At 41.5% G+C, this 20,880-nt stretch overlaps 2 protein-coding genes across 2 annotated transcripts in view; both read left to right on the forward strand.

Moving 5' to 3' along the window:
- The first annotated feature begins 6,893 nt into the window (after positions 1 to 6,893).
- On the forward strand, positions 6,894 to 16,301 carry CCDC112 (coiled-coil domain containing 112). Its single transcript, XM_071580642.1, has 9 exons — positions 6,894 to 7,265; positions 7,600 to 7,715; positions 8,928 to 9,049; positions 10,668 to 10,757; positions 11,978 to 12,053; positions 12,620 to 13,010; positions 13,829 to 14,233; positions 14,904 to 14,999; positions 16,090 to 16,301. Exons 1-9 carry the CDS (start codon positions 7,224 to 7,226, stop codon positions 16,267 to 16,269), a joined length of 1,518 nt encoding a protein of 505 aa, XP_071436743.1. The 5' UTR covers positions 6,894 to 7,223; the 3' UTR covers positions 16,270 to 16,301.
- A 163-nt stretch (positions 16,302 to 16,464) lies between these two features.
- The window catches only part of PGGT1B (protein geranylgeranyltransferase type I subunit beta), a 37,084-nt gene continuing 32,668 nt past the window's right edge, over positions 16,465 to 20,880 (forward strand). The window contains 1 exon segment of the mRNA XM_071580644.1: positions 16,465 to 16,616. Within this exon segment, the coding sequence (XP_071436745.1) occupies positions 16,483 to 16,616 (134 nt within the window). The 5' untranslated portion in view covers positions 16,465 to 16,482.

Here is a 20,880-nt window from a genome sequence, read left to right on the forward strand (position 1 = left end):
GCTTATGTTTCCATGTTTGTTTGGTTTTTTTCTAACACATGCATTTTACAGTTGTGTCTAACAGCAGTTCCAGCACAAAGGCAGATGTGATTATTTATTTGACCTTGTGGGCTGCAAAGTGAATGGCTGAACAAATTCTAACTTGCAATTCTCAACACAGTAATTCCTAAGGTGTGTGGCAATGCCTCAGAGCTATCCACACAAGCTCCCCAAGCACTGCACACTGGATGATGTTCCATGTAGGGGCCAGTGGTGCCTCTGTGACCTGCCTCAGGCCCCATGAGCAGCTGTGCTGGAGGTAGGAGTGACATTCTCTGAATTCCTGTCCCTGTTCTAGACTCACTGCATCACTGTACCTCCACCATGAGCTATTTCACTCCAGCTGTCTCCAGCACCTTGCATATCTGATATCACATTACTCATGTAAAAATTTTCTTCACCTACATGCAAGTAGCTGCGTTTCATACATCTTGATAGTCCATTCATTTTCACTGAAAAGAACAGCTTGCTATTTGGCAGTTCTGCCAACAGGCAGGAACTAATCAAAAGTACTCTGCTTTCATTTTCTACTTTAAAAGGGACAAAAATCTGATATCCAAGAAAAGCAAAAAACACAAATAGGAAAGAATAAAAATTGTAAGAACACAGTGCAATTGTTGATCTCAGTTTGACCTGGGGTCACTTAGTGATTATACCATTTTCAAGCCCTGTTAGCATAACACTTGCCTGATATTGGAGGTTTCCAACATAAGTGTAAAACATTCATTGGAGTAAAAGGTTCATTGGATTTTTTCTCACTTTCATCTCACTTCAAGCCTTTTCTCATTTCTGGCTACTGCAGACAGGAACTAGTAATGGTTATATAGATTGTTTTGAAGGTAGCTATGCAGTAGTAGCCATCCAAGAGAAAAAAATGTTTATGTCACTTTATACTTTTTGTTGGCCAAATATGTAAGAGGTTAGTGTCTTCAAACACAACTGAAAATTATCTACATAGAGTATTTTTTGGGTTCTTACCACAGTCTCAGCTTCCTGGAGCTATGCTGGGAATCACAAGACTGTTGTCAATAGTATTCAGACTACCCGATCAGTCCCTGCATATGTAACAGGTAGACTCCCTGTTGCCTGTTTCTGCTTTTCAGTTTTTCCACCGAGTGTCTTCTCACTCTAAGTACTGTTTTAAATCAAGTTTAAAAGGAAAATTAAAGAATAAGGCAATAGCTTAAATAAAGGGGCTAAAGCCTCCTGAGTTCTATCTTTTCTCTCTCTTATTGCTTATCAATGCTGCCTCTGTAGTATTTGGGGTTGAAAAACCTGTCCAAAACCTTAGCAAAAAGCATCAAGCTAGACACAAATGCTTTTTGTGTCAAACTGTTCATACAGCAACATTCCTGCTGGCTTCACTGGGGCGTGATCAGGACATAAACCAGGAGTACTTATCTCAGCATCACATGAGTTTGAGACTGTATACTCCCCATAAGAGATACCAGGAAAGATCCAGGGAACAGGACAATGTGTTGAATGTCTCCACGATATCTTTTCCTCTAAAAGACTCTATTTTATTCCCACAAAATTTTATTTCACCTTTTGCCCAAACATTTACTTGACTTAATATTGGCACAGTCTGGTACTGTCACATTTTGTAGTAAACTGTTCTGAGGCCAGGTGTAAAATGAGACGAAATATTTAATATGGTCTGGAAGTTGTTTCTCTTTGATAAATGGGTGTTAGTCAAAGTAAACCCAGTGAATGTGAATAAAACCTTCCAGCAAAGTGCTTGTTTTCATTACAAGAGCAGGTCTGTGAAACCCACAATGTTCAACTCTGTGCTACTGAACTCTGGAATAAATTGTGAAACTGGGGTAGCCTGATGGTGGCCATGAAAAAAGTAAACGCTGTCCCCATTTCAAGTTTAATTTTTAAACTGCATTTGGACAACATTACTTTTTTTTCTTCTATAAATGGACTTTTTGTTTATGTGTTCCCTTTCTAAACCACAAAGATTGTTTCCATGTCAACTAGCACTGAGTGTGTCTTACATCTTTCAGCAATATATACCCAGAAAAATGAAGGGTGAAAATTGTGACTGTAATTGACATATGTGTGTTGCTGTACTGATTGTGCAGTTACAGTCCCAAATCACACATGCTCATTCAGCTGCTTAAGCATAAGGACTTACATTAACTACAAATAAAAAAATGTAGAAGTACAACATTCTAAACCATAGGTTTTCAAATTCTGCTTAAAAATTTAATTCTGATAACTAATTTAATCACTTAATTCTCAAAGCTACCATACCAAGCTGTAGGGACCAAAACTTAGAAAAATAAAAGTAATCATAAAAATTAGGAGTTTTAATGTGCCCATTATGAAACCAATCCAGAAACTCTTAACCTCTTCCAGCTGTAGCAATGTTAGCCCATACACTTGTGACAGACCAAGTGGTTCTCTTTATTTGTGTATGTCAGGTTTGCTTTTCTGCACAAATACCCTTGCACTGCCTCCTAGTACAGGCCAGCTTTGTCAGCCAGTCATTTTCCCCATGCATCTAGGAATCCCTTTCTTTTTTTGCAGGGCATGTTTCCCTAGAGAATCTTCTTTACACTGGTAATGCTTTCTCATTTATCTGCCTCTGACATATTTCGGGTCTTTGAAGTGCTGCTGAGTTGGCTTGAGTTAGCAGACTCTTGGCCTTTAAATGACAGGAGGAAGAAGAGCTCCTGACAGCCCAAAGTAGGCAGCCAGTGTTTTTCAGGCAGAAGCCACAGAAATGGACAATGAAAAGGCCATAAGAAAGTCCATCACACTTCACTGCATTAATAACTAATTACAGAAAAGCAGCATAGGAGCTGATAAGTTAAAACTCACGATGAAAAAGAAGTGGCAGAGACAGCTGCTGAGAAAGGTCTTAAAGCCCCAGGATGACTGACATAGTAGTGTGAAAGATACAGTGTGCCAGTTTCAAACATAAGCAGCTGCTAAGGTTGTTGATTGAATGTACAAATGTGTACCAGGAACGGCATCCGACTTTTTTCCTCTGTTGAGGTTTGGCCAAGCCTAAAATTTTCTGTAATTTTGCCAGAGCACATTTGTGTCCTCTGCTTGCCAGGTCTCAGGATAGTATTTTGGAACAGTGGGACTTGAACTTAGAACCAGCACTTTCATCACATTCAGAATGACTTTCAAAGAAAACCTTTGAGACTTAAGCAACACATTAGGAATTGTTTGTTTGCTAGCATGCCTGCAATCTCTTGTTGTTTGCTTGAGTATGGTTGTAGAATAAAAAGTTCTAGAGAATGGGGGGAAAAAGAAAGAATTGGAGTAAAAAAGGAATGAATGATTGATAATTATTCAGTTGTTATTTACATAGTTGTAAATTTGAAGAAAGTGAAGAACATTAAAATTCATTTGGGACACTTGGGCTTGTCCAAGTTTCTTTCATTTCCTGTTTGTTATTCCACTTCAGTTTTGGTGTGAATTCTAGACTTCAGTCAGGGTTCAAACACAGAAGAGAGGGGAGGCAAGTATTCAGCGGATATTAAGCATATAGCTGTTTTATTATTATTATTATTATTATTATTATTATTATTATTATTATTATTATTATTACTTCTACAACATATATTCTAAAAAACTAAAACTTACTAAAACTAAACCATTTGATCCCAGGCCTCCTTTTATGTCTTGTGCTTTTGGTTTCTTTGGAAAGTCTACAGAGAATAAAACATGAAAGCCAAGCTACTCTTTCTTTCCATCTTGCCACCAAGCATGTAGCTAAAGCACATCCTCATACAAAAATGAGTTAGGGTGAATGGAACAGGCACTTATCTGAACAACAGAAAAGGAATCTTCTACAATGCCACTGTCTATTCTGGAGCTTCTCGGCTACTGGGGCAAGTTAGGCACTGTCAGGAGAACACACTGGGGGACACTGGGACTGGGCTGCAGCTCCAGAGTGACAAAACTTTGTGGTGTCCAGGCTGTAAGGTCTGTTAGACCCCAGGTCAGGTTTCAGAGGGAGAAGTGTGACTGCTCTGTCCTTACCAAATAAAGGGTGTCAAAATAGAGACAGCCAAAGGCTGGATGCAGAATGCAGGCTCTGCTACCTACAGACATTAAAAGCTTGCTGCTTGTTTCTAAAAAAAAAAACCCGAAAAAGAATAAAAAAGGAATGCTACGCCTTTAGTAGCTATCCGTGCTTCTCAGATGACATCTGGTGGACAAAATCGAAAGAGACGAACGCGGCCTGCCTTCCTAGTGCAGAGCTGTAAGAGCCTCGCTCACCTCTCCACTACTGCACTTAGTGCTGGTGCACCTGTCCACCCCCTAGTCCATTATTACAGTTCCCCAGAATAAGCATATATCATTCATGTACCAGCAATTGCTTTTTATTAGCAATTATTTTCATTTTTTTAATTTATTATGACTGATGCCTTGTGTTTGTTTCATTCTGGCCTGCAAGTTTGAGCCTAGGATAGTGGGGACACACCATTTTCAGAGATAAAAACACAAGGAAAGTCCATGTTAGCAGCAACTAGGTGTTTTTATGCTGTGGGGTAACTAGACAACTTTATGAATGCCTTCACAAGTGGACAGTCGTACTCAGAGGGATTTGATTCTTTTCTGATCGTTAATTTATTCTTCCTCTTTTAAACTGCCTCAAGTTTGATTTCCTAATGGCATCTGTCTAATGGCAACTGTGCTAATGTATTCCTGTGGAGGTCTCAAAGGCACCAACTGAAAAAAAACCCAAAGTCCAGTGAGTGTATGCTTATTTCTCTTGGTGAGATAGTTGGTTTCCTCAAGGATCTCATGGATGGGAGTATGAAGTTCTGGTGCAGTTCTTCTTCTCTATGTGGCTTGAAGGATTTCAGACATATCAGATACTGCTGAACCAATGATGTGACAGAAGGCCTCTTCCATAAATAAAATGCCTGTGATCAATTGTCCGATTTCTGGCATTGCATCTTTTAGGTTAATGGCTTATTTGGCCTTTTTTTCCTGTTCTATGTATACCTTGCTCTTTTAAATTTTAACAGCTTTAATTTTTTCTTGGTGTATTTCCATGCTTTATTTTTGTGCAAAAATCCTGAAACATTTTATGAAGCAAAACACACAGAGAAGTCAGGGATTCATTGACTTCAAACACCAAACTAAGCTGAGAAAGAATGTTCGAGAGGTCAGGAGGTAATTATGTAAATATCTATTTTGTTTCTTCTGGATTTAGATTACCTATTTATAAAAAGAGCACAGAGGCTATCCAAGAGTTTGTGGCATTGTATTTTATCTGGCTGGGATGGAGTTGACATTCCCTTTTGCAATCCACAAAGAGCTGTGCTTCGTGTTTGTGGAAATGACAGTGTTGAGACCACTCCAATGTTTGGGCTACTGTTGAGTAGTGCTCAGTAGTGCCAGGGCTGTCTCTCCAAAATCACTCCTAAAGGCCAGTGGGCATGAAGTGGGCAAGAGGTTGGGACACAGCTGGGAACACTGACCCAGAATGACCAAATGCACATTCCATGCCATATGATGTTCTAAAAATAAAAGCTAAGATGTTGTGCATTTTTTTAATTAAAATGTTTGTCTTCTAAAGCAACTGCCATGTGTACTGGGGCCATACTCCCCAGGAAGTGCCTGGACATCACCTACGAGGAGCAAATAGGGAATATATCTTTCTGCTTCTCTTTGTTTCCAAGTACCACCTTTGCCTTTACCTCAACCAAAGAGTTTTTCATCTTATTTCTGCCCCTCTCAGGCTGAATAGAGGGAATGATAAAGCAGCTTAGTGGGCACCTGGTGCCCAGTCAAGGTTAACCCACGGCAGGCACATCCTAGCTGTGAGTACTGCTCTACCAAGGGAAAGAAGTAATGTCCTGGCACATCTGAAAGCCAAGGTTCATCTTTATACTAGCATCACAACCCGACATCCACCTCCCTGGTACTCAAAGCCAGAAGCAATCAAGCCTAACTCTGTCACAATTCCTGAAATATCCCTGCATATGGTTTCCAGCTCAACTATGTAAAGTTCCCAGGATTCTGAGTAACTCACAAATCAAGTGTGTGGCAAACAATAATAGAGATTGTCCATCCAAAAACTGGTGAACTGCTGTACAGTATCTAAATTACACTGAGTGGGGACACCTTATTATAATGCTTGTTGCAAACAGGGGCTTCCTGTGGAGCAGTCCCTGAACAGAGGCCAATTTGATGATCACAGTAACAAAACTTGGAAGGACTGACAGTCACCAAAGGAAAGCAAATACTAACACTACTTGCTTTTTTCTCTTACATCCAGCAGTGATGGATCCTCTTACAGCGATGGATCCTCTTACATCTGTTCACCCAGAGGACTTTGAAACACTGCTGTGGAGTGAATATTTTACAAGCCGTTCCAGGTAACTATCTGTGAGAAAAATGCTCATTAATTTATGCTGACAACTATTTTCAGGTTTTGAAATGTTCTCCTTTACTTTTTAATTCAAATTCAGCAAATACAAAGGGAACAAATATTAAGTACAGACATAAAATACGAAGAGGAAAAATGTATCAGGGAAGTGCCATAAAAAAACATCAATTAGGCAATGAAATGTCTTCAGCTTAGTGCATTCTGGCTGCACCTGCAACTGCCTTTGTGTTCTGCAGAGGGAAAACCCCCAGTGCTCAAACCTCTCTGGCTAGGAAAGCCAGTGCATGAATAATTATTTCTATCCCTCAGCAACCTTAAATGGCAACTCACTTGAAAGCTCAAGCACGAACCTCAGACAGTTCACATGGGTGAAAAACCAGGTCTTGAGAGTCCCAGAAAATTCGATGAGTACCGTGAAACTCTTCACGTTCTGACTGGATACCAAGGGCATATTCTGCTCCTGCTGAGGAAATCAATGAACACAAAGCCTTGAATCGCGACACGGATGAAACCAGGGCCGGTAACACGAGCCCTATGCGGACCAGAGAGGAGGAAAAGGAGTTAAATCGCGGCGGGCACGGGCAGTGCAGGGCCGGGCCGGGCCAGGCCGAGCCAGTCCGGGCTGGGCCGGGCCGGGCCGGGCCGAGCCGAGTTGAGCCGAGCCGGGCTGGGCTGGGCAGAGTCGACCCGAGCCGGGCCGAGCCGGGCTAGGCAGAATCGGGCCGAGCCGAGCCGAGCCGAGCCGGGCTGGACTGGGCCCGGCCGGGCAGGGTAAGGCAGGGCAGTCTCACAGCCGGGAGAGTCCCCCCGCACAGCCATGGCCGCGCCGGGCTCGGCGCCGGCGGTCGGGCGGCCGCAGGTAAAGAAAGGCCCGGCGGGCTCCGGGAGCGGGGCGGGGAGGGAAGGGCAGGGAGCCTGGCAGCGGAGCCTGGCAGCGGAGCGGGGCGGGTTCGTGGGGCTGGCTGCGGAATGGCAGCCTTTGCCAAAGCAAGCCGTGTTGTTCTATTTCTCCGTGGAACGAGTGCATTTCGTGGCGGGTACCAGCTCGCCCGGACTCCGCAGCCCATCGCACCCTGGGGTCGGGAAGGGGCTGAGTCAGAAGGGATGCTGTCACTTGCACTGTGGCCTTGTCTGCTTATAAGTAACAAAAGAGCATACTGTTCGTGAATAACATTTGATTTTGTTATCTTCAGAACGAGGGCTGTGCCACTAGTGCGGGTGCTGATCTGCAATTTCAGAACTGGAAGACGAAAGCTGAGAAAGCTCAGAAAGTTGAATTCATAAGAACTGCAGAAAAGCTAAAAGCTCAGTAAGTTAAACACTTCATCATAAGTATGTTTTCATGCTGTTCTGGAGGTAACACATTAACTTGAGTTTCAACGTAAAGAATATATGGTAATGAAATCTTCAGGCTAAGGTTTTCTTTTGAGCAGCTCAGACAAATTACTGTGGTTGTTTGGGGAGTTCAGGATAGGCTTATGAGCACCAAAATGCCCTCTTGTGCCAATTAGCATCTGGACTTTGGCCAGTCATCTGCTTTTAGTAAGAATTGCTGCTTTAGGCGTACATAAGAAGGAAGTGTGTGTGGCACAACTGAGTTTCCAGTTTTCCTACTCAGCTGTGCTTACCCTTCTAAGGACCTAAAGCCCTTATTAAGACACAGAAACAAAAGGGGAATTGCTGCAGCAGTACAGCGGCTTCTCCAGGGAAGGTGCAAAGGCTTCATCTAGAATATCTAGGCCACTGCTTTGGAAAATGAGTGTTCAAGGCAACTCAGGCACAGAAGTGATTTAAATCTGTTTCCCCACATCCTGACCAAGCTGGTAACAACTATGCTGGTAGCTGAAAGAACAGGGAAGTTTCTTCTTGAACAGATGAGCTTTATGAGGAATTGGCTGTTGTAGCCACCTGGCTGAAGGACACGTTTGTAGTTGTGAATCCTGAATGAACAGTGGCACTTAAGTCTCACAGGAGTATTTTACCCTGTCTGACTAAATCGACTTCACATTGATTGCCCTGGATCCTGGGTTATGGCTCCAAATTTGACTGCTGGGTAATGTTGACATCTCCAAGCAACTTGGAACAAGCCATGCCATTTAATTGTGGCTCATTTTCCCTATGTAGCCATCTCTGTGCTGGGGCTCCATCTAAGTGTGCTGCTGCATCAATTCATCCTGTCTGCCCGCACTTCCCCAGGGAAAAGTCTCAGAAGGCTTCCAGATAGTGAGCATACACATAGAATTTCAGACTGTTTCAGTATATGAACCACTCATTGTCTGCCAGTGAGGTGATTTCCTTGTTAATTTCTTTCTCTTGTTCAAGTTCTTAAAGTTACTTCAGTGTGTAGTCTTAAAACTGCCAAAAGATTTTCCTTGAAGACAGTTGCAAGGACAAACCAGGGATTTGTGGAAAATCTAAGACAGTCCTCTTGACATAGCTTTAGCTGCTCACTAACCTTGGAAAACTTTGGGGCTTTGCTAAGCACTCATGCCCTACTCAGTGTGGCACCCTTTTTTCCTAGGCTTGCAAATATAGAAAAAGACAAAAATGGACTGCATTATAATAGGAAGAGTGATTTCAGGGTAGAATACAGAATACTAGAGGATCTGGAACACAGCATGACTGTCAGCAGAAAAACAGAAAGTAAGTGGTGTTTTATTTGGGTTTGTCGTTTGCTTTTTTTTCTTCACTGTTGTTTGTGTAAATGGTTTAATAATCACTAGTACAGGGAGATTAGTTTATGTGGAAGATAGATATTGGTAAGTGTGGTATTTCACTGTGTGTACTGCTTATAAACACTTCCACAATTCACTTGCAAAAGTCAGAAGCATAAACATTTGGGGCCTTCTATGTCATTAACTGTTTTCTTGTAATCTTGAATGTAAGATACCACCCACAACAACTTTGATGGAAAGGTACTGTTCAAGAAACATCAATTTTGTGTGTGTATTGCAAAATCTAATGTAGTCTATCTTAGGTACAATAAATACATTCTTACTGTAACATTGGCATACTGATCGCTGCCTTTGAATATACTTTTAAAAATGTTTTCATTTTTCAACTTTTTGGGTCATGAATATTCCTAGTTTAAATGGTACTGAGAGATGGTACATGATCTGTCCTACAGTATCTGTTCCACTTACAGACTAATCATATAATTAAAAAAAAAAATTACTCCCTGATCACAGTTCCTGAATTCTTTCAAAAGTAATCAAATAAATCATGCTATGCCATCTGATCAAAATAAGTTGAAGAAAGGAAAGGAACATAGAGACAACTAAAAATATACTTATCTTACAAATTTGCATATGTTTTAATGTGCTTCTTTAAGTAATCTTAAAATATCCTTTACATCTTGCAGTCCTTAAGAAATGTAAATATTTTCATGGAATGACTAAGCTAATAAGTTCAGAAAGCTTTGCAGGAGTAAGAAGGGAACATGAATGTATGGGTGGAGATAAATGTTATGAGATAATAAAGAGGACAGTGATGAGAGGTATAAGGAACCACATGTGAGATGTGAAGGAATGTTGGACTATGATATTCTAGGGCATGTACAAGAACCCCCTGAATTCCAATTTACTATGTTCAGGTCTTTCAGCATGATCTGTGTGCTTTTGCACTTCCTGTAATCTCAGCAGGAACTAGTGGTCATGTCTTAGCTAGATTCTGTTAGTTTTAGGTTTTGCACTCTCTTACTTTGTTAAATCTTTTAGGATGGAAGATATGTCTTGTTCTGGATACATCTTTGGTACTAACTGCATTCTCATCAGTATTTATGGATTCATGAGGAGCCAAGTGGTAGCAAAGCAAATTATTGCACACAGGCTTGGAGTACACAAAAACATTTATTCTACCCTATTTAACACATCAGACAAATCTCTTTGAAGTAGTACATGCACATAACACTTTCAAGTTTGATTTCTCTTCATAGATGAGTGTTTTGAGGCCTAGGTCAAAGTCTCCCTCAAAACTCTAGAGAAGCTATCACCTGCATGGGCAGTATTCTCCAAATTCCCCTTTAGAAATAGCAGCTACTACTTTTAAAATCTTGTGATGCAATATGGGGAGGTACATGCATCATGTGGTCAGCTACATGCAGTTATAGATATCACAGCAGTTTCTTACGATCAAACAGAATTTATATCCCTGATTAGATTAAACCCCAGTTTATTTCGGATACTCCATTGCTCTTGTTCTTATATTGACTTTGAGGGACAGAAAACTATTAGAACTATCACTACCTTATTCTGTGTAACAGAAGCTGAAATCCTGCAGCAGCTATCAAAAATACAAAACAATGTGAAGAGACTTCAGCAAAAATTAAAGGATGTGAAGCCTACACCAGAATGTAAGTCATGATGATAGATTTTGAAACATTTTTGTCTACAGACAGGTTTCTGGCATAATTGGACTTGTCATTGTCCTGCAGATTTGGGATACTCCTCAAGTCTATATGCTTTTTTAGGAATTTGGAAAGGGAAGACTGCAAAGACCTAAGAAATAGTGAAAGATTAAGCAGTTCTGTGTGTAAACAGAAAGTTACTTGGTGTTACAACTGATGTGTTTGTTCTTTCAGGCTGTTGAAAGCCAGGCATTTTCTATATATAACTCTTTGTCTTATGTAAAATAAAATTGGTATTCTGTGTAACTCCCTTTGATCTGGTAAGAGGTCACAGAGTAGGTTCTACAGGGAACTAATTTCTAGCTGCCACATGGCTTGAAGTGTAAAATGCTGCAGGAACTTGTTCAGCTGGGATGTTTTAAAACTTTTGGGAAAGAGTCATTCTCTTGTGATACTCTGTTACTTTATGTGGGACTCAGGTTGAGACCCTCCTAGTATTTGAGGGCTTTCTGATGCTAGATAAAATGCATCCCGTTTCATTTATTCAGTGTGTTATCTACAAAAAAATCATTATCTTCTTAAGGTGTCAGTGAAAATACCAAGGACTAACAAGGCATGAAAACTGAAATAAGAGTTTTAGATTATGTAACTTTACCAAAATCCAGGTTACTTTAACTATGTGTTCAGTATGTATCAACAGAGATGTTATGCTGGTTCAAAACAGATTCTAAAACTTTTTTCTACCCTTGCAAAAGGAATCTTCTCTGGACAGCTGTCTTACCATCTTACTCAAAGTCAGGACTTCAGCATGCTGATAGCACAGGACAAAGTCTTACAGTGACCTGCAGGCTAAATAGGATTGCTACAGCCTGGTATAAACCAAATATTTGAGTGTGTTTAAGTCACTAACTGCATTGCTATGAAAAACAAAAGCAGAACTCTGTAGGGTAAAGGCTCTCTTATACTAGGAATCAGTTGAAAATTAGTCATAATGAGACTTCTTTAATGGAAATAAACATTTATACTGAGATTGGCATCCAGCTTGCTAAGTCACTACATAAACACACCTTTTGAATAAATAAGAGTCGTGTCTTTTAAGACTTTGAGGTGGAAGTGCATGCTTTTTTGTACACTGTGTCATGGAAGTCTCTGCATTTCAGGATAGTGCTGGCTAAATACTGTTGTCATAAGTTTTATGCTTTTTTTTTCTTCTTTTCCTTTTTCAGTTGTTGACAAGCTCAAGGCAATGATGGAAGAAATTGAAAATGCAATTAATGCTTTTAAAGAGGAACAAAGGCAAATGTATGTTTATACATGTTTCAGCTACAAGAACAAATACTTTCATAAGACAAATGAAAACTTGCACTAGTCCAGCAAACTATTTAAGTTTATTCTTTAGATTTACTCTTTTCCTAGTGATTACTGTAAATCAAAGCACGAGCTATCAATGTTAGAATCCTGATAAACTGCCTTTTAGAGAGGTTATTGCAGCATTCCAATGTAAGCCTAAGAAAAGGTTCTTTAGAGAAGGGCTGCAGAAGAAATTAGATAATGGTGGTTTTGCTGTTGGTGTTCTGTTTTCTAAGTGAGTTTGTGGGGGTTTCTCTTCCTCTCTACTGGTGTCAGGAGGGGATTGACTTAGTATGAATGCCACAAATATGTGCTTTCAGTAAAAGGGTAACTTAATTCTCATTGTGTGGTGCTTTATTATCGGATCATTACAACTGTGCTGTTACTCCTTCAGCTCTCAATCTTTGGAGAATAGCTTTTGTGTGGCATTGAACAATTCCAAAATTGATTTGTGGTGAATGGATAATGAATCCTGGATTCTTTTTTTTTCTTGCATTTCAATGTTTGTCACTTTTCAGATATGAACAGCTTTTGAAGGAGGAAAAAGCTACCATTAATGAGCTCAGTCTTTTCGAGAGAAAAATGGAACTGTGGGTGTTAGGCAGCTTAACAACAGAAAAAGTTTTGAAATTACCATCAACCACAGTTACAGTTGATAAAACACTGGAAAATCACCTACCCAAAGAAGTAGTAGAGTTTGAAAGATTTCTTCAGCAAACAGGAGGGCGGCAAGGAGGCTGGGATGATTATGATCATCAAAATTTTCTGAAAGTACGGAGTAAATACAAAGGAAAGTTGTCTTATATGGATGAAGCCCTTCAGTATCTCAGTGGAAGAACAAAAGAAGATATTGAACAGCATGACAAATGGTATCAAGAATTTCTAATATTACATGAAAGAAAGAAAGAGGTAAAATAACCCCTTTAGGGCTTTTGGAAATTTAAGAAAAAGTACTTATTTTTAAAATGTATACATTTCTTATTTTTGTATCTGCCTCTCTGGTGGTAATGCTAGGTGGATTTCTGTTACAGTTTCTGTTGGTATGTAACTGAGGTCTTTGGCATTCTCAACTTGCCAAAAGTATTTGTCTTTAATAAATAATTACCAATAAGCAGAGACCTAATTACACACTGAAGTGGGCTGTGTATTAAACTGTACTACAAATGCTTTTGGTGGCATCAGTCTAGCAAGTTAGAGGCCCATCTCAGTGCAGTAAATGATCTCATCTGAAAATTGCAGTTTCTATATATTTGTCCCTGAGAATGTCTGTCCCACTATACAGGCAATATACCTATGCCAGACTGACATACAGAATTATGATTCTTTCAAGAACTAACCATCTGAGTAATAAAAGATAAACTGACATAAAAAATATCAGGAAATAGTGGGTGGAATTCTTAATATGAAAAAAAAATTAGGATCTGGAATATATTTGCATTAAAAAAACATATTACACCGATGTTCGTAACTACCCAAAGCTGTTATGGTTGCTGTAACTGAAACAGTTTTAGCAGAAATCTATTAGATCTGCTTCTGTGACTCATTAAAAAAAAAGAAGTTAGAAAACCTATAAAGGTGCTTCTTTGCTGTAAGTTTTGCATTCAGTAGATTTTCAATTCCTATCTACAGTTTGTGCCCTTGGAGTATACATTTCGTCAGATTGAATCAATGTGAATGGGTAAAATTTCACTAAAACCTTGGATATTTTTCCTACTGGTCTCTTGCAGTCAATTAAGAAGTGGAAAGAAAAGCAGCAGGAAGAAAAAGAAAGAAACTTGAAGGAGAAAGAGAAATCAGAAAAAATGCTCAAGGAAAAATGGCAGCATCGTGAAGAAGCTCAGAAGCAAAAAGCAGAAGAAGAAAGAAAAAGAAAACAAGCAGCAGTTGAAGCATGGAAGAAACAGAAAGCAATAGCATTTGCAATGGAAGAAGCATCACATGTAAAACTAGAAAACAGGGAGAAAAGACAAGGAAAAGAGCACCAGCTAAAGGTACTACTGTTGGAAAGGAATACCTTGCAGAAGAAAATAAAGGAGGAATTTGAAAAGCTTGAACATGAGAAGAGAGAGGAAGCGGAAAAGGACAAAAGGAAGAAAATTTCTGCAGAAAGAATTTCTAGGTTTCAAGAGCGTGTGCGTAATTACATCTTCATTTATGCATGTTGTTTTAGAGTCACCTACTTCCTCCTGCAATATATGTTAAACAGTTTTTAAAATCCAAGTTTCATCCATTATTGATGCACTATGAAAAACGGCACCTATTGCAAACAAGAAATAGTATGAAACTTGATTTTAGATGCAGATGTTCCTTTTCTCAGTATTTAAATTCTGCAGGATTACTTAAGCCCATGTTTCCTTCTACATATAGAAGTGGTTTTATTTACTTCTGTGTGAAAATGGGAGAAACTTCTTCAGCTGTGCTGTCCTCCCTCCTTGCTATAGAAAACATCAGAGGCCCCGAGAGTTGTGAGGAGATATGAGATAAAAAGAGATGTTTGAATATCCTGCAGGTTTCAGTAGCTGTTACATTTCATATCAATGTAAATGCAATTACTGGAGAACTGATATCGTCAGCATTCACACTAGAGTTTTATAAATAAACTACTACACTCCATTTTTTTTTCAAAGCCATGTAACTATAATTTGTTTGTGCAGGACAAGTTGTAGTAGTACCTAGTGAAACTTTACTCTGTATTATGACAATAATTTTAGAACAAAAAATAATTAACTGTGAAAAGGCTTCATATATATATAATGTTTTACTTCTAAAGAAAAGTTTACTTTTCCATTCATTATATTTCAGGATCTACATAGACTGGAGCTAAGGGGTTTACAGAAAGAAGCTAAAGAAATAGAGAAACAAGAAATAGAAAAAAGGTTGGCAAAGTTGAGAGAGAAGGTAACTTTTTCTTTGTTTTAATCTGAGGTGTGTGCAGCTTAGTGGTTTAAGCAAAGGGTTTTTTCGTTGATCTAAAACGCAATTGTTTTTAATTATCTAAATGGTTGATAAAGGAAAACAAAGTCATGCTTGTTATCAGGAAACAGAAATGCAGCAGGCATAGTTATTCTTGTATTAAAAAAAAACAAAAAAAAGAAGATGAGAATTGATTTTTCTCATGGTAGCATTTATCTGGGTAAAGCCTATGGGTTATACAAATGAGCTGCACTACGGGTGCTGGCTTTTATTTTTTTTAAATTATTTTCTACCATTTCCAGAAGCATTTTGGGTACACTGGGTTTTGAAAGAGCTTAACCTTTTAAATTACTAAAATTTGATGACAGCAAGCAGTTGTGACCCCTCCTGCTGATTTCATGTTTCTTCCTTCCCTGTGAGAGTTCTTTCCCTGTGGAGGGAAATGTCTCTTTCTGTCTAGCTCTGTTACCTTTACTCTGCACTTGTTTCTGTGATGAAGACCCAAGGAGTGTAATGTGACTCCTCTGATCAACGAAAAAGACCAATTTTTTTCTGGTTGTTTGTTTCACTCTGAGGTCGAGATTCAGGTCCCCGGAGACCAGTCCAGGCTGTGTGTATCTCCCCAAGGGTGGGAGGCACATGGGGTGGAGATGGCAGCGCCGCTGTGAGGTGTTGCTGGCAGCTGAGGAGCCGTGGGGCAGGTGGGGGGAGCCGTGGGGCAGGTGGGGGGAGCCGTGGGGCACGTGACGGGAGCCGTGGGGCACGTGACGGGAGCCGTGGGGCAGGTGGAGGGAGCCGTGGGGCACGTGACGGGAGCCGTGGGGCAGGTGGAGGGAGCCGTGGGGCACGTGACGGGAGCCGTGGGGCAGGTGGGGGGAGCCGTGGGGCAGGTGACGGGACGTGAGAGGAGGTGAGGGAGCCATGGGGCAGGTGAGGGGACGTGAGAAGAGGTGAGAGGAGGTGAGGGAGCCATGGGGCAGTGAGGGGAGGTGAAGGCAGGTGAGGGAGCCGCGGGTGTGCGTCGTGGCAGGGCTGCAGTTCCCCGAGCTCCCCACGCCTTTTGCTCTGTCCCCAGCCCTGCCTCGGCCTGCAGAGCGAGCCCGGCCCTACCGCAGGGCGAAGAACCAGCCAGCCCTTCCCAGAGGCCGGCACAGCGTTGGCTTCACACAGGACGTATATTCCCTTTGATTTTTGGGAGTTTCGCGGAGGAAGCGCTGGCTGTCGGACCGGCCGCTGTGCTGTCCCGTGGCACTAAAAGCACAGTCGCCTGGGACAGCCCCGGGTGGGGTGGGGTGGGGTGGGTCGCCCTTCCCCTCTTCCCTTCCGCCTCGTACCCTCCTGCCCTTCCCCTCTCCCGTCCGCCTTGTCCTCTCCTGCCCTTCCCTCTCCCCTTCCCTTCCCTGTCCCCGCCCCGGGGCGGGTGCCGCAGTGACGCCATCGGGGCGCGCCGGGCGCGGGCGGTGGCGAGATGGCGATGGCGGCGGCGGCGCCGTGCCCGGCGGAGCCGGAGCGCCTCGACTTCCTGCGGGATCGGCACGTGCGCTTCTTCCAGCGCTGCCTTCAGATCCTGCCCGAGCGCTACTCGTCCCTGGAGACCAGCAGGTAGCAGCGGGCCTGGCTCCTCCCTCCCCGGGCGCGGCGGGACAGCCGGCGCCGTACCCCGCCCCAGCCCCGCGGCCGGGGAAGCATCGCCCGGCCCGGCCCGCGGTGGGCACGGAGCGGCACGGCCGCCCCACGAGGGAAAACCCTCCCTGTAAATAGGGCCAGCGGCAGACGGCTCCCAAAAATCCGGGTTGATGGAGGGGTGTAGTTTCTGCTGGCGTAAACTGCTAGATTATCCTCGAGGGAAGACTTGTTGATCCTTTTAATCTGTTTTTAGACCTTCGCTTCACTCACTTAATCCGCCCTGGAAGCCATTTTAAAATAAGTTACTTAAGGTTTTTGTAGCTCAGGGTTAGCACGCACAAGATTGTTGTTCATGTAAGAGAAATATTTTCAGTTTTCATTAGCTAGTATAAGACGTAAAATACTAGTGAAGTATATTATGAATGAGAGGGACATTTGTCCCCGTAATGGCTTCAAAATGTACTTTATATTCTTGGAATGTTCACATAAGGTAGTTGGTTACATCCGAGGCACAAGAAAACCAATTATTTGATTGTCAAGCTTCACTTGATAAAAACTTTGGAGACATGTAAACAGCTTGGTACTTTATTCAACCAATAAAATAATCAGATTCTTTTCTCTTTGTAATCTCTTGCAAGTCCTGCCGGGAAGAATGCTCAATGGCTTTGATCAGGTCATCCTGCTGATTCAAGCCTTATTTCAGCTGAAAGCACAAACACTTGGCAAAAACGTGTAGGGACTAGTACAGATAGTGGCAAACTCTGTGTTAAATAACATAACTTGACACTGAAGGGGTAAATTAGAAAAGGAACTACTGGAGAGGGTACAGTGGAGGGCTACGGAGATGACTAGGGGACTGGATCATCTGTTTTTTTTGGAAAGGTGGAGAGAGCTGAGCCTGTTCAGCCTTTAGAAGAGACGACTGAGAGAGAATCTTCTCAATGCCTTCAAATATCATAAGGTTTGGGTGAAGTGGCAACAGGATGGAGCCAGACTCCACAGTGGTGCCCAGTGACAGGATAAAGGGCCACAAACATGAACGGAAGCACAGGAAGGTCCATCTGAACATGAGAAGAAAATTCTTCACTGTGGGGGTGACCAGTCTCTGGAACAGGCTGCTCTGAGGGGCTGTGGAGTTTCCTTCCCTGGAGATAACTCAGGACTTGCCTGTGCACAATCCTGTGCAAGTAGCTTTGGATGAACCTGCTTTTTGGCAGAGGTAGAGTTGTACTAGATGGTCTCTAGGGGTCCCTTCCTACCCCAGTGTTCTGTAATTTTGTGAAATTCTGATTTCAGAGCTGTAAATAGTTTATTCATTAGGAATTAATTAGTGTTGCAGTGTGCTGGCTCATTTTATATGGCAGCAAGAGGAATTCTAGGCCTCTTACGCTTTTAACTGGTTTTAGACCTTAAAGTTACAATAACGTGCAGATGTATTACAGTGATAACACAGATAGCTAACCTTAGCCCCACTGACATGAAAATGCTAAAAAAAATGTCTTTGGCCTACAAGAGGAAAAACCTGATCAGAGTCTTCCATTACTGAGAAACAAATTGGAGAGAAGGATGGAGGTGTGGCTCTTTAGAAGGGACCGTGGTGACAGGGCAAGGGGCCATGTGAATAAGGTGCTTCAGGAAGAATGGTGTGGCTGTAGGAAAATGTTCTTCACCACTGGAAGAGTTAACTATGAGCAGCTTGCCCAGTGAAGTGTTGGGGTCTCCACTAAGGGCCTGGCTTGTCAGGTCCTGGCTCCTCCCGTCTGAGGGCCTGCGTTCTGCGAGTGGTGGGACCACTGGAGGGAGGCTCTGATGTGCATTGCCAAGCTTGTTGCTGTTTGCCGCTGACCTGAAACAGAAGCTCCACTTCACAAAATGTGTTCCCCAGTCTTACTGAGTAATACTAGTGGTAACGATTGTTTGAGAACCCCTGAGAAATTAATTTGATGGCTGAGCTTAAATTTGGTGTGTGGTCACAGTAGCCTCAGGACTACCTTTAGCCAGTGCCCAGTGTGTTGTACATAAGAGCTGTGCAGCACTGAAACAGTGCTTGTTTTCTGAAAATTGTAGCAGTCAGTTTGGAACTATTTCACTATCCCTTAATTTTTGTTTTATAAACACAGTCTAAGTTTTGAATTAGAATAAAAGTCAAGGCCATCTAAATGCATGCATTTTTTTGAAGTCGTGAAGTTTTTAGTCAGCTACAGGTTTTTCTGTCCTCTTGCAGTGATTCTTAGATCAGTATTCTGCAGGAGTGTATGCATGTCTGTCGACAGATTTTAAGTGGGAGATTAAACCATAAATGCATCATCCCCGGCATGGAGGGTACTAAGTTTGCCTTTTTGCCAAGCTGAGTTGAGCAAACCTTAAGCAAACCTCTGGATCTGATACTGCTGCAGAAAGAAATGCTGTTAACCCTCTTATTCTTATTTCCCCTGTTCCTGCATTTGTGTGATTCCATTCTGAATTAGGTAGGGAAACTCAGCTAAATTAAAGATTTGTGAAATAAATTAGTAAATAAATAAAGTCATTTGTCAGTGAGATGTTTTTTGTTCACTGCACTGCAGCAGAAACAACTGCATTTGTTGTCACCAGGCAAGGGTGGTAGTGACTGAAATTTTCCACACTCTGCTTGTCTATTCTGATTTAAGCTTTAGATTGCCAAACCATAAGGGAGGATAAAGCAAATTCATTTAATAGTCTTTACTCAACTTTTTGACTCAAAGCCTTCATAACTATTTTTATCTGTAGTTCCTGCTTGCAACAGTAGTTGCAACAAGAATAATTGTTAAGTATTCTGATTAATAATGTTTTATGCATACTATCAGGTTTTGCAGGTGAATACAACTCTTTTAGTTTCTGAAGTCTTTCAGATTGTGGTACTTCATGGTGCTCTTCGTAGCACATTAAATCAGGTTCTCAAATTGGCCTTTTCAATTGTTTTCTGAATTCTGCTGAGAAACTGTAGTCTTTGCTCATGCCTGAAGGTGAAGAGGTCTGAATCTGTCATCAGAGATGTCCTGTTGACTGTCCCCTGTCGAAATGGCTGAAAGATAAAGTTTTTACACTTCATGTGTCACCTAAAATGCTGCTAAGAGTTATTTTTCTTAGAACATCTGTCTTAAGTTTCTGTGAGGCAGGATAGCCTGTGGAGTAAGGATGCAGTATCTAGGTGCTGTACTGGGACGTCTCTGTATCCAGAGGTGACAGAGGTTCTTGCCTATTGCAAATTCCAACACCCAGTGTGGGCTGTTCCTTGGTAATGCTGGAGGCAGACAATCAACTGAGTAAGTGAACCGAAACCTAACTATGTGTAAAACCACTGTTCAAAATCATTTATCTGACATAGCATTTTCCACTGTAGATGAGATTTATTGACTGTATTGTGTGCAGAGCTTTGTGGTTTTGGACCTGCTTCATAGCAGTTTCTAATACTGATGTTGGCATGTTGTTTATGCCTCATTTGAAGTAGCTTAGCTGGGTAAAATAGTGTGAAAATCTCTTTCAGTTAGTTGCGGTAAAAGACTGTCTGTGTTTGTGAAAATCAGAACACATAGGCAGTGTTTCAAAGAAATAATTTACTGTAGCTGAACAGTAAATTCCTTGTTTTTAATAAAAGTAGTGATTTTGATTGCATTGGTTGTTTATTATCCAGGGTCAGATTTTGGGTTAAACAGAGAGCAATAGTTGATATTAGCCTTGAAGTGTTAATTTTGCACTTTGAAAAACAATTTTTTAGTCATCAGAAGAATTAAAAGTTACTCCTGTTCTACACAGAAATACCTTTGTGTGCAACATACCTTTTTTGGCTTTCTCTACTGAATTTATTTGTAATAATAATTGTAAAGAGATATATTTTACCAGGCCACTGGTAGGAATGTCACCCTTGGAGGTTCTGCCACTGTATTGAGATTAGTGTCTCCTTCATTGTCATTTGGCTGCTGTGTTTTAATTAGAATAATTCTTTTGAAGGTGTGTTTTGGGCTGACTCACATCACCATTTTTCCCTTGGTTTTACTGTTTGCAGTTCTGATGCAAAACCACATGCAGAAGTTAAGTGGCTGTAGGGACACCTCTCCACATCTGTCTCCTCATCGTCAGGGGTGCCTACTGCTGGTGGCCAAAGTGGTTCACCAGCTCGTGAGGAAAATGCAGGTTACAACTTAATCTCCTGAGGAAAGCTGGTATTAACTTTTGGTTTTCCCTGACCTGCAGAGTGGTAGTTTCTGCATATGTAGCACTT

The sequence above is a fragment of the Pithys albifrons genome, chromosome Z (assembly GCF_047495875.1).
Source record: "Pithys albifrons albifrons isolate INPA30051 chromosome Z, PitAlb_v1, whole genome shotgun sequence".
In the NCBI taxonomy this organism is placed as follows: Eukaryota; Metazoa; Chordata; class Aves; order Passeriformes; family Thamnophilidae; genus Pithys; species Pithys albifrons.

Coding starts and splice junctions, on each gene's coding strand:
- CCDC112 (XM_071580642.1), top strand. CDS start 7,224: ATGGCCGCGCCGGGCTCGGCGCCGGCGGTCGGGCGGCCGCAG. Junction 13,011..13,828: donor TACATGAAAGAAAGAAAGAG/GTAAAATAACCC, acceptor GGTCTCTTGCAG/TCAATTAAGAAGTGGAAAGA. Junction 14,234..14,903: donor TTTCTAGGTTTCAAGAGCGT/GTGCGTAATTAC, acceptor ATTATATTTCAG/GATCTACATAGACTGGAGCT.